Genomic DNA, 13,650 nt, shown 5'->3' with positions numbered 1-13,650 from the left:
CACGCAAGCGTTTATGCATCAAAAAGCTCGTAACATTATTGCATTAGCACAGTTTCCCCCTGCTCTGCTGGAGCTTGAAGGATCATCGGCATGTAGATGCGGCGGTTCATTGCAGTGCTTGACTAGCCGTTGCACAGAGGCCGCAAGGTTCCATTCGGCCCACGTCCTATCGGACTGCCAGCGCTGGCCATTGACGAACAACACTATCATCATATAAGCCTAACGTATAAGTATATGATAGCTTCAAGCTGAGGAAAATTAAAAATGGACATGGATCCCAATAGTGCCAGCGTATTAACTTGCCTCGACGTCTATTACATGGGGCTGTGCACGGCGCCGATGACAATTCACACTCGGTGGTGGATATCATCGACGAGTAATTCACAGGACTCGTCCCCATTAGAAACGGCAGCGTCGCTGAGTGGTATTACATGCCATGTAAATTAACGGCCACGAGTATAATGATCGAGTCCCACCGGAATGAAAATCCACCAAAGAATCGCAATGATCGGCTTAATCGTAGGTGCAAAGGGAGTAATTCTCCGTGCGCATCCGTATATACCGGTCTGTATCATGTAAATGTGGCACTCCGACGTGCAAAAATTCAAACTCCACGTGCCGGGATCATGTCTGTAAGAAACGAATGCATGACGAGAAGAAGGTTTCATCTTGAGCGTTTTGATCATTCGCAATGGCCCGGCACCGTGGGGGAAAGCGGGCCAAGCGATTGAAACGAATGTGTCTATCAACATGAGACTTGTATGCTCCGAGCATCCCCGCGTGAATGTGTGCCATTACCACTTCGTACTGTACGAGTATAGTACATGGTAAAAGAGACGGCAAATATTAAAAATAGAAGCAACAGTTTTGCGCCATAAGACTAGAGACTAGCTCATGTATGGCTAATCTCACCAATGTCTTTGGTGAACGATAGCAATGTCTCAACCTTGGATCGTGCAGTGTGGGAGGCCGTGATGATGGATGGGCCGGGAAGCACTCGATAGAATCGGCTGTCCATCACTGGCCGCTTTGACCTTGAGCATACTGTAAATTGGCCAAACCAACGTATCCATGTGCTCCGTCACTTTGGTTTCAAGATCCCCAGCCGCTGCAAGCACTGCTGCTAAACGCAATGCCACCCGGCAGATCTCCTCTGTTTATCCGCCTCAACCGGTGGTCTAATGTCTTCCGGCAGAAGGATTCGATGCGTGCAAGAGTACGGAGGCGCAAGTGTGTGGGATGGTGCGGGACGCGAGGAAGCAGTTTAATTAACCCCCCAACTTACTGCAAGTAAGCTTGTCCCTGACTGGCCAATCCCTCAATTGCCGCACTGTGGCTGTTCTCACTTGATGAGAAATGGTTTGATGTGCTGGCACTCGTGCCTACCATTCTCTCCAAGCCTTCTTTCAGCTCCAAGAGTCTTGGGAACGGGATGGGCGGCACGGGGTTGAGCTTTTTCTTAAATCCGCCGCTTGATAGCCATCTTGATAGGTTGCATTGGAAAGCAAGGGTCAGCTTGGGCCCCTTGCAGACGTGGCACGCGAGGACGAGAAAAATATCAAATGGTGTGCGCGAGATTCTGCGTGCTCTCAAGCTCAGAGAACCACTTTGCCACAGGAAAGAATGCTAAGCACCAAAGCAAGGGTGAGCAGGTGGGAAAGAAAGAAGGCCGAATCTCGCTAGAATTAGCGGTGAGTGGAGGAAGAATGCTGAGGACGCTTTTCTCTCTCTCTCTCTCTCTCTCTCTCTCTCTCTCTTATTCATGGATGCTATCGCCCCCTTTTTGCTTCCCTTTTTTTTTTTTTTTTTTTTTTTTCAAATCTTCTTTTTTCCCTTTTCCCCTTCCCGCACGTCATTCATTGCCCCAGTTCCTACTCCATAATTGTCAAAATATTCTCCACACTTTCACCCAAGTGCTGTTTGACCCCAGTAGGGAGAAAGACAAGACTGTCGAGAAGGTGAAACGAAACGCCACCAGCCAACAGCGGTGGCACATGATCGCAAGGAGCAAGGGTTCACCAAGACGCTAGAAGAGGTTCCTGGCCATAAAGCAGTGGAGAAGCGGACCCCTTGTTCGACAAAGTCTCGCTAGTCGATCGCTCAAGCCACTTCGCGATGAACGGCCTCTCCCGTGATAAGCCAGCTCCACGCGGAATGGGAGGTCAGAGTTGCAGCCAGACCGGCCGGATATCTCGCTGCAGGCATGCAGAGTTTTCTTTTCTTTTTTGCCTCTCGAGTGTGATGATCGTTAGCTGCAAGACACCCCAAATCGTTGTGCCACCCAAAGCAAGCCAGGGGTGTTAGTGACATGCACCTCACAGGTTATTACCCACACTTATCAAAACGTGCCCAAGCAACCGGGCAGTCTTCCCAATTCTGTATTGGATGCGGCGGGCATAAAGAGCACATCGGCCGACGTAAAACGCCTTGTACGAGCACATTTGAAAGGACAATCGGACATGAATGCTTCGTGTACTCCATAATTTGGTACACGATGCTGAGCGTCTTGGATCCTAGCCCAGCACTAGAGGTAGATTCTGAGCGTGCCGAACCTTTCCACCATGGCTGAAGTGCTCTGGAGAGCTAAAAGTAAAAGAAGCTACACCTCATATCTCGCCTCTGCAGTTGTTGGGCTGATCGACGGGAAAATGAGCCTGTGGCGTTTGCAAGTGCTTCAGATTACCTAGCGGGAATAGCTAGACCCTCGTTAGCTCATGCATACAAACTCGAACTACTGCTATTAGTACGGGTACAGTAGCAATACTCGTATGTACTCTGCAAAGTACGCTGTAGCCCAGGTCGAGATGCCAGCTCACTCGCTGCTCGGCGGTTCTTTGGACCACTGAGGTGACGAAGACAGACGCGCCAGGATACGGGAGGAGCTTAGTCCTGGACGGTGGCTGCGGTGGTGGCTGTCGTCGATTGCTGGGGTGAAACAGGCGTCTATACTGCTTCTAACAACGGTTGGTTTGCTCTGCTGGGGTCATTGCGCCGAAGCAACAGAGCTGATCTATCGATTCGGGCGCCAAGGACGAGCTCTAGCTCGAACCGCCTCGAGACGAACAGACGCCATTAAGCGTTCAGCCCGCCGTCATCTCGGCGCATTATTCCTAGCGATGGAAGAGAAAGCATCCAGCAGTGGGTCGTTCCGCGGGCGGATACCTGGAGAAGAACAAGCGAGCGAGATGCAGCTTGAGCACCACGGGTAAACGCAAGTCATTTATTCTCACGGTATTAGTACGCAGCATCCAGAGGGCTATGTTGGCTCCCGAGACTCGCGGCTGCCGACGTTTCTTGCATTGCGTCAAATACTCTTATCGAGTGATGTCTGTGCTGGTACTGGTAGAGACTCAGAAGGATAGGTTGGAAATAGTACTGATGACCTTTGCCGGTGATATGCTTGCATTCGTGGTAGCAATACCGCAGCAGGCAGGGAGTCGACGTCGTATTCCGGTGATATCCAACAAGGGATGCTGAAGGAGCAATAGTATCCAGGATACCTTTGTAAAACGGCTTTCCATTTCGACATTAGATTGCCCGTCCCCGTATGAGCTTTGGGATTACGAAGCAGAGACGTGTAGAATCACTCATATGATGGAACTGCAGCCCGCTTTGCTTATCAACCAGCTCAAGTCGAGGTACACTGCCGGGGAAGAAACGACTGGAGAATTAGGCAAGAAAATACTTCTGGCCCCTTGCATCATACGCTTCCGAGTTTGCCGGTCCAGCAACTGAGAGGCTTGAGAGGATGTATTACTGGCCGTATCCCAAGGCGCGTCCTTGTAAGTCCGGCTGTAGCTCCAACCACCTCCTCTGCGGGTTAAGATTTCCGAGGCCGAGGTTCCAATTCGGGTCAATAGAGGGAAGGCGCTCTTGATTTGGGCTGGACTGGTTTTTTGTCCCTCGTTTCCCCTGTGCAAGCATTTCCCTTTTCCTGCCTTATACTGTCTTTGACCCCAGATGGCGATGGGCCAATGCATGTCTGAGTACGCCGGCCCCTGCAGCCGATTTAAGTGACCGAGAGAATCCGATCCGACCTGCTTGCGTGCGAGAGATCGAGAGCCCTTGCATGCGTACATCGTACAGGCAGTCGCACGCAACTGTACTGCCTGCAAGGACGGCTGACGATGCAGACGCCACGACGTCGAGGTGATATGGAGGGATTGATGCTCGATAAGTCCGCAGCGAGCAGGTGTTGGGTAGCAGCACTTACGGGTACTGTGATGTTTGTATGTGTGCTGGTGGTCGCATGCATTGCCGTCACGTAGCGATGCAAGGGGCAGGAAATAGCCTCATATCTTGATATAGAGGTGGGATTGGGTGAAGCTGGACAATTTTTGATGGGTTGAAGTCAATTGGGGTGCATGGCGCTGTACTCGATACCGGTGATGCGAGTACAAAGGAGCAGGTATCGATTCAGGTACCCATGGCGGTGCTCAATGCTGCGACCTCTCTGGATGCCACACGAGATCAATTGATACATTAGCATCTGGTACATGTACGATTAGTCTAGGTAAAGGGTTCACAGTCCACTTGCAGTACGAGGACTTGAGCAAATGGTACCAGAACCACTCCTCGCTGGTATCTTGATACCAAGCCTTGCGGTACGTACAGTACACACAATCATTGCCTGTAATATCAGGCAGCATCGGTGCCAATAAGGTAAGACAAGACACAATCGAAAATACCCGACTGTACGGAGTAAATACGACAATTATTACAATCTAGACTCAGTCGAGACAGCTCCAGGAATCACTCGGCCGCCTGCTCTTTTTGGGGCTGGCCATCCGAAGCTTGGCTAAGATTGCCCTCAATGCGACTGTACAGGACAGACGTCAGACAGAACTGCCGGCCCGGTCCTGGGCAAGCTGGGCAAGATTCTGTGCCTGGTTCCTGGCCCTAGCCTGGACTCGCTCGCAAGGTAAATGGAGAGAAATGAGAAATCCGGAGCAGAGAGAGAAAAAGGCCGCGAAAAGTCCTGGTGGAATGCGGCGTTCGGGGGTGAAGCGGGCAATTGTCGACCAACAGGCACGGCACACCATCCATCAATCAATCAATCCGCGAAGCTTCTCCTCATCCTCCCGTGACTGCGTGGCAAGGCGGCATCCAACCGACACGCAACGATCGGCCGCTCTCAATCCGTCAATCCTCCATCTTCCTCCAACCAGAGGCCGTGGCCGTGGACGCTCATCCCTCGAGCAGCCCATTCGAGTCAGGACTGTGCTGTAGTGCCTCTGACACGTCTGCGAGATGCGCCACGTTTCCCTGCCGCTTGACCAGGGGGTCCAGAGAGAGGCCAAGGATCAGGTCTCGCTCTCGTCGAGACCCCACGCGTCCGCTAACTACTAACCCCTGATCATCCCCCGACAGCGACCCCAAAAAAGGGCCAAGAGGTCTCAAAGGGGAGGCACCTGATGGAGAGCGACTTTGTTCGTCTGCTATTGTTGCTGAATGGCGGCGTCAACTGGCCAGCCGGAATGAGAAGATATGCCGTGCACCCACTCACACCAATGCTCACGAACCATTCATGTCTTAATGGGTTGCGTCCATGGCGAGGAGCTGCTCAATGGCTCAATGGCTCAATGAATGGCCTTGCCTGGACGAGCTAACACGGCCACCAGCTGAGCACAGCACGCTAGCAGCTCCTCCGCCTCTCGCGATGGCAACATATTGACACCACTACGACCTACTGTACGAGCGAGCATGATCCCCTTATCATTCTGCTTAAATTATTGCGGTACGGGGGATCAAATATTACCAGCAGGACCTTTACAGCTACCTCTATTGCTGCCTTGTCCGTTTCCCATACTCTATATGGAGTAGTCCCTGCGGAACAAAGCTCCGTATTCTATACAAGTACTACAAGATTCACCGTCAAGACTTTGAGCTGTTTTGTATTGAACCAGGGCTGGCGTGTGGATCGCGGGTGGGCACTCGTCTTGCACCCCCCTGGTCCCTTCGCCTGCGCACCTTGACACCATCCACAGAAGTTGCAAAAAAGGTGTCATGGTCTCCAGTTGGGTGCATATTTGTACATGCTTCGTACTGTCGATACGGAGCACTGCACCGTGAGAACCACCTTTACCACTACCGGTACATACATGCACCCACGCCCGCATGCGGCTCCTTGAACTGGCATTTACACACTTGTATTAGTATCCCGTCCACCCGCTTCTTGAGATAGCCCCCCCTTCTCCCCTTCTGCTTCCTGAGGGCACTTGTACTTGGACGCTGCTGCTTCCAAGTACTCGCTCTTTGTTTGGGCCTATACAGGGTTGGAATATGATTCTCGAGCCTTGAGCGTGAGTTGATCATTCGCTGGCTTTGCGTACTTTTATATTTGCAATTCATCTCACAGCTCTCTCCGTCGTCTTGGAGGAGCTGTAAACGACACACCAGAAAAGCAAAGAAGAGAAAACAGAAGGGGAAGAAAGCTAATCAGTGGGCACTAGCTGCCATTCGCTATTTCTTCTTGACCCTTCTTCCTCTACAGGAAGGGAAACCGATCGCTTTTCTATTTAACGTATTCGATATCAATCACTACTTGCCGTCATCATTTATTCGGAATACTCGGCACTGTTACTACGCTTGGAAACGAAGCTTGCTTGGGTAAAGCCGATCGAGTCTCAGGTGGCCAATTCAGATAACGACGACATCGAGACAAGAAAGAGGACTCTCTCAAGCAAAGCCGACATTCGCTTTCCCTGGAGTTCAAAAAAAAAAAAAAAAAGAGGATCCAGGATATATCCAGAGTCGTCCGAATGGCCTTGTGATACCGGCATACCGACGCTCCCAGCTTTGATACCGCCATACAACCACTGCCACCGCTCTACGAAACCCACAGCGGAACAAAACAGACAGCATGGCTAGCTCATCTTCCTCACACGAAACCGTCACAATCGTTCTGGCCACAGTCATACCGTCCGTATTCCTTCTTTTTTTGGCGGCCGTCATCTACCACCGAGTTAGAAGGCGAAAGGCTCGATTCCGCAACCGAGGAATCACGCCGATTGACGATGAGGAGATTGAATCTTGGAAAATTGATCGCACACACAGCGTTGACGACGAAGAGAAGCCGCCCGCTTCTCCCGAATCAGCTGTAAGCGAGCCAAAGCGAGTTCACCACTCTCATCATGCAAGCACATCGATTGGTTCCGTAAAGTCATCGAGCGTCATTGTCTACCAAAATCGGGTCTCGGAAGACCAGCAGCCTTGGTCTCCTGTTCGGGGGAAGCAGAGCATTGATATCCCCCCAACACCGGTCCTTGCACGAGCACCAAACTCTCGGCCAGGTCTAACAGACGAAACTGTCCGAGGTGCTCAGGCTTACGTCAATGTTAAGCGTACCCCATCGACGCGTCTGTCCAAAACCAACGCCCCTCGTCATGCTCGGACCAAAAGCTCACGGAGCACAAGAAGCAGCTTTGGTTCCAGCGCTAAACGTGAACAATGGTACAGCCAGACGCCGGAGGGAAACTCGCCTCGGCCCTCTGCTGACATCTATTCCAAGTCGGCGCCGGCATCTCGCAGGGCGACCATTTCGACACCGGCCAACCATGCTTCTCGTCGGATCTCTACCGATGATGACGTCCCCCTGACTGGTCTATCACCACGACCGGTGGTGCTTAGAGCCGAAATTGGGCGCGCCATAGGATGAAACTCGTCATTGTCAGTCCAACTCAATACACCTTGAGTGCGATGAATGAGGATGATTAAACTTTGGATATTGATTTGCTTCACTCACTGAGACGAGTGGGAGAAATATACGTTCTGACGGCCACCTATGTGGAGAATATGACAGCGATGACTGTTTGTTCACGCTTCTCGGGTGTAAGAGGCCTCGTCCGTGAATTGACGCAGACTCACGGCGGGATCCTTCCCACACGTTTTTTTTTTTTTTTTTTTCATTCTTTACATCTTCTTCCAGCGTTACTCCGTACTTTTACTCTTCCTTTCAGATACGCAGGTGTCATCACTCCTGCGGAGGATCCGTGTGCCAGACACCTTTAGCCGCTTCATTGGTAAGCGACAACAAATGCAGGCTGAGCCTTGATTCTTCCTTTTTTTCCTAGTATGATTTATTTGATATATGACGGATATACCCATATTTTCTTATGTACCATGAGCAAGCGCATATCACTGCCATGGAGGTTTTTTATTACATGTTTTTTTGAGGTTGGAATATGAGAAAGGAAGCGGATGGATATGAAGGCATGAAGATATGCTGGAGACGGTTATGCTGAGCCCTTTTGACGCGGGAAGGGATGACCGGGGAGTGAAAGTGAAGTATGCTCGGAAGCAAGCAAATACACGAGAAAATACTGTAGCCAAATTGACCACTCTGACAAGAAAAGAAGCGCCTCATCTGTGTTTGAATCTTGAAAGTGGCCTGAATTAAACTCCTAAACTGCATTCTGATGGCGTTGCCGGTACCGTATACCACCAGCTACTGCAAAAGTAATTAGCGGCCGTGGTACAGGGTACATGCGGCGCTGTGCAAAACCACTTAACGCGCGCCACGGCGGGGGCCAACGCGTCCAACTCAACTCAACCTCAGCGTGCCGTTTCTCTTTCTACCTTTTGCTGCTCCATAATCCCATCTATCTCGACCCTGTACAGACTCTGCAACCGTAATCGTCCTGCATTGACGCGCTCTTACCGGATCATTCCCTCTGCCACAACTGCCTGGCCTGACATCTCTGATAAACGGAACCCGGAAAATCTCTTCCTTTTCCGCGGCGATACTGGTCCTTCGACATCTCTCCCCCCTTTAGCTCTCTGACGACGGCTTTACGACGCAGTTGAACGGCCTCTGCGTGTCCAATTGGCTCTTGTTGAAGGCTGCCTGAGTCTCGGCTTTCTTTTCTTACACGTTTGCTGCTGAGCCTGACTTTGTGACGAGCCTTTTGCCTTGCCTGGTTTGTTTGCTTTCTGCGTGAGAGGGCGGTGCGTGAGAGTTGTCGGTTTTTTTTTTGAGGGGCTGCTGTATCAGACTTTGGATCGGGCATTTCAAACCCCTTCTCTTTTCGTTCTTCTTTTCTCACGACTGCCGATATATATTGACCAACTTTTCCTCTTCTTCTTCTTCTTTCACGATATATAGAGGCTTTGTGGGTGGTATATACCGCTTTTGCTTGTCCTTCTTTTTGGGTCACCAGGTTTCTTCACTGGCTTCTCATACGCCACACATTTAACCCCAACCAAACCAACTACGCTCGTCTCATCCCACCACCATTCATTTCATCTCGCACTGAATATACCCCTCTTTCATTGTCTAAACGGGAGAAGAAAAAAAGGCAAACATGCCTCCTCGCAAATCCGACGTTCGGCCAGCAACTCCTGTCGCTGCTGAGGAGGCATCTCCTCCAGCAAAAGCAGCTCCTCAGGCACAGGACAAGCAGGATAAGAAGGACAAGGATAAAGACAAGGGCAAAGGGGAAGACCCAGTAACCATAGAGGTAAGTTTAATCACTATCGATGCTGTGCTCCAAGCAGATATAAGAGAAGTCTAGGCTCACATGTTTTCGCTAGGACTTGAATCTTCCCAAATCCATCATCACAAGATTGGCAAAGGGGATTCTGCCCCCGAATACGCAGATTCAAGGCAACGCGATCCTGGCGCTGAGCAAGAGCGCCACCGTCTTTATTAGCTATCTAGCTTCACAGTATGTCGAGCTTCACATATGGTGTCATTCAGGGCATGTGATGCTAACAATATGCCATCATAGCGCCAACGAAAACACCGTTGCTGCAGGCAAAAAGACCATTCTCCCAGCAGATGTCTTTAAAGCATTGGACGACACTGAGTTTTCCTTTTTGAAAGAGCCTCTCGAGGCTGAATTTGCCAGTACGTCCGCGCAAGCACAAGGTTTTTCTTGTCGTTATCGATCTTCGCGTTTTCTATGCACACAAGAAGACCACTCTCTGTGGATCGTTGCCTCATTTCCCTACCCCCATTCTTCTCTCTTCTCTCTTCTCTCTAACTCACCCCTTTTCCAGAATTCAACGCCATACAAACCGAAAAACGCACCTCTTACCGCCAAAAAGTCCGCGCCTCCAAGCACGGCGGCGACGACACCGACATGGCCGACACAACCATTGCCTCGGAAGCCTCCGGCTCGTCCGGCCCGCGTGCTAAAAAGGCCCGCGTCGACCCTTCCGCCGGCGACGACGAGGAAGTCGATGCCATTGTCAACGAGGACGATGAAATCAACGACGACGATGAGGATGACGAGAATGAGGGTGACGAAGATGCTCAGGATGAGGAAGATGAGGAAGAGGTTGCTGATGAAGACGATGCGGAAGATGGCGGAGAGGGCGAGGCTAGTGGTGATGAGACGCAGGATGCGCTGGAGGAGAGGAGGAGTAGAGAGGAGGCGGATGAGGCCTTGGAAGGTGATGAGAGCGATTAAAGTTATGTAGATGGCACGTATTCGAGCAAAAAAAAAAAAGATGGAGTTTGTGATGAAGCTCTTCTTTTCTTTTCTTTTTTTCCCTATGCAGAAATTGGTATCATCTGAACCGTGATTTTACACGCAACTTCAACTTTTTTTTGGAACACTTGGTGTGGTAACAGAAGGTTGGATAACACCAGGTTTCTTCAAAGGTATCAGCATGATAACCCCATATTCATTCACTACTTCGAACAAGACATGGTAAAAGTCACGTCTTGCTCCAAGCATCAGTCAAGCCGACTCGGAGGCCCTTGGCCAAGACCAAAAGATTCAACAAGTCATCCATATTTATTCCCATCACGGAGCCGAATCAGCAACATTCTACGCAAACACCAAAGTATACCCACGAAATAAGCCGTCTGAGCAGACATTAAAAGAAAGACGAGAGCAAAATACAGCTAGCTATTCAAGCCCCCCTCCAAGAAACTGAAGAGTGCAAATAATCAATGGAGACCATCAAGCTAATACAAAAATAAAATAAAAAACCATAGGAGGAATCTCAATTTCTCTCATCAAGTGTGTTTGACGACTAAAGCAAACCAAGTGGTATCAACATCAACGCGAAACATGCCCCGCCAAAACATTGAGGATTAGCCGTGAAGAGATGCCAAGTAGGAGTTCCCTCCCTTCGTAATTCCGGTACAAAAAAAAAAAGACACATGAATTCCCTGTCCAGAGAACATTCTGGACACCTGCTAACAATTCGGCCGTTAAAAAATAAAGAGCAAGGCGGAAAGATAGACATCAGATAGCCATAGGCAATAAAAATGGTACAGGGTTCTTGTAAAACCACTGGTCCAAAAGGGTGAAGGCAACAAGAAGATGGGAGAAAGAAGCGAAGGGGGGGAAACGAATAAAGAAAAGGAAAAAGAAAAGCAAAAGGAAACAAAAGCATCCTACCGACCTCCCTCCGACTCCTTTATCCTACCTGAGCCATATGCTGCGCATCGTTCAAAACGAGCCGCTGACTCAAGAAAGCAAAAAGCCGCTCCAACCAACCTGTATGCTTGGGGTATCTGGAATACTGCAGGAGCTCGGTCCCAGAAATAAAAATAAAGCCAATGGAACCAACCAGTTCTCCAAACCAGAACGTGCAGAAAAGAAGAGCTGCAAGCAACGCAGTAACAAGTCATGCTTTAACAATATCGACTACTACAAGCCTTAGTTAAGCCAACCGCTCACAGCGCAATGCCACATCGGAGGTGGACACTACTGTTGCTGTTGAGGCGTCCACCACTGCTGGGATTGCTGGTGTTGGCCCGACCATGGTTGAGAGGCTGACTGCGCACTGGGCGTAGTTTGAGGCATGTATTGACGAGGTGTTTGCTCCGCACCGTACATGCCCTGGCTAGTGCTGTATTGCATGCTTCCCATGCCGGGGAACTGCATGCTCGGCTGCATCTGGCTGGCGCCCGTCTGGCGGAGCTGCGAGGCCGGAGACTGGGAAGGATGCTGGGCCTGAGGCTGCGTTGTATAGCTGCTGTAGCTAGATTGCGGCGTCTGGGGACTCTGAGACCACATCTGGCCGGGCTGTTGATAGCTATATCCAGCTGTTCCAGCACCGATGCTACCGGTCGATCCTGCAGAAGGTGTTGGTTCGCGGATGCTCAGCTTGGTTGTTAAAGGCAAAGGGGCCATACCTCTGATGGGAGCTTGACCGAGCGCGCTTTGCGCATTGATGGACTGGGAGTATGGGGCCGCAGTCATCATCATCTGAGGACTTTGAGACGAAACAACGCCGGGCTGGGCTATGCCGGCAGCGGTGGTGTGAGGCGAATTCGTCGGCCGGCTGGTGGGAATAGTCGGATCGGCCGATGCAGCCACAGGCGGTTGACCGAGGGCTGACTGGGTAGGTTGCTCGTGCGGCCGGCGCCAGATGCCCTGAAGGTAGTTGTCGCGCATATCACGTTGCTGGTTCACGGATCGGTTGAAATCGGCGGCGTGATGGGCCTGCGAGTGGATTTCCACCAGAGGGGAAGGCCTGGTCTGATCTTGGTACGGGGGTCCGGTGATCTCCTGTCGCGGGCCGCCCTTGACGATACCGCCGTAGTCCCTGGATCTGCTGTCACTGAGGTCTGGTCCAACCGTTAATGCCGGCATTCTTGTCGCGCTTCCGGGTGCTCCCATCATACCTTGAACGAGGTGAGGCTGAGGCGCACCGGGGTACGGTCCAGGCGTGTTGTTGTACACGATTTCCGTATGCGGGTTGCCCAGCAGAACGTTGTTCTGCGCTGCTTCGGCGGCCTCCCTGGCCTTGGCGGCTCCAGGTCGTTTCTCTCCGGCGGGATCGGCTTCGGTGAAGCCTTGCTTCCGGGCCTTTGTTTCCCAGTAATCGTCTCGAACTCGACGGCCATTTTCAATGACGCGGCTTCCAAATTGTCGGAACATGGACCGGGCGGTAACAATGGCGATCTGCCTCGATCGGTACGAGAAAGGCAAGATCTCCTGCTGGACAAGGTCATCCTTTTCAGCTTGGCTAGCGATAATCTTGTAGAGCGACCTATTCTTATTAAACAAGAGGTATGAGTCGCGGTATCCCAGCACTCGAGCGCATTCGGTGGCCAGCATAAAGAGCTTGTCTCCACGGTTTGGAACCAGGAACGTGCGACACCTGTATTGGCGGTTGCCAAGGAGCTGGCCATTGGGCATCACCTTCTTCTCACCAAACTCGTCCGTCTCGCGCGGGATGTACTCGTCGCCCGAAGGGTTGAGCTGGTCAGTGGTATGATCTCGCACCGTGGGCAGCGCTTTAAGGGTCGTCTTGGTCGGCGCCGGCTTGGGAGGCAGCTGCGCCTGCGGAGTCGAGTAGGATGGCGGCGTCTGGGTCGGAAGCGCAGGGTTTTGCGATTGAGGCGCTTGAGGCGGCGGGATGGCTTGAGGCACGGCTCCGCCCGGGGCTTGCCCGGGGGCCTCGGAAATGCTTCCTGTCGTTCGGGCCTTCATTGGTCTTATTCGTTTGTGCTGAAGATGGCGATCACCTAGAAAGCGACAGATTTATAGTTAGCGCGCCGTTCTCTAAAAACTGCATGAAGTGATATAGTCTCGTCGCTCGGTTCTCGTCTCGTCGTTCCAAAGGCCAAAAGCTTGCGCAGCGTCGCACTGGGCAGGATGTAACATGTCAAGGATATCCGGAGGCCCTGTGAAACGCGGCGCAGGACTCCGAGCTACACAAGATCTTTTGCCGACATACCGTCAT

The 13,650-nt window shown here is 51.4% G+C and overlaps 3 protein-coding genes across 3 annotated transcripts; 2 read left to right on the top strand and 1 right to left on the bottom strand.

Moving 5' to 3' along the window:
• Positions 1-6,862: 6,862 nt before the first annotated feature.
• On the top strand, positions 6,863-7,657 carry Triagg1_8793 (uncharacterized protein; the record flags this gene model as incomplete). Its single annotated transcript, XM_062903678.1, has 1 exon — positions 6,863-7,657. One exon carries the CDS (start codon positions 6,863-6,865, stop codon positions 7,655-7,657), a length of 795 nt encoding a protein of 264 aa, XP_062752265.1.
• A 1,645-nt stretch (positions 7,658-9,302) lies between these two features.
• Positions 9,303-10,412, top strand: Triagg1_8792 (transcriptional regulator family: Histone-like TF; the record flags this gene model as incomplete). Its single annotated transcript, XM_062903677.1, has 4 exons — positions 9,303-9,458; positions 9,532-9,665; positions 9,729-9,847; positions 10,000-10,412. 4 exons carry the CDS (start codon positions 9,303-9,305, stop codon positions 10,410-10,412), a joined length of 822 nt encoding a protein of 273 aa, XP_062752264.1.
• A 1,251-nt stretch (positions 10,413-11,663) lies between these two features.
• Positions 11,664-13,397, bottom strand: Triagg1_8791 (uncharacterized protein; the record flags this gene model as incomplete). Its single annotated transcript, XM_062903676.1, has 1 exon — positions 11,664-13,397. The coding sequence occupies one exon, from the start codon at positions 13,395-13,397 to the stop codon at positions 11,664-11,666; it is 1,734 nt and encodes a 577-aa protein (XP_062752263.1).
• Between the last annotated feature and the right edge of the window lie 253 nt (positions 13,398-13,650).

Source organism: Trichoderma aggressivum (genome assembly GCF_033847375.1).
Source record: "Trichoderma aggressivum f. europaeum strain CBS 100526 chromosome Unknown scaffold_045, whole genome shotgun sequence".
In the NCBI taxonomy this organism is placed as follows: Eukaryota; Fungi; Ascomycota; class Sordariomycetes; order Hypocreales; family Hypocreaceae; genus Trichoderma; species Trichoderma aggressivum.
This window is presented reverse-complemented; position numbering and strand designations above follow the sequence as displayed.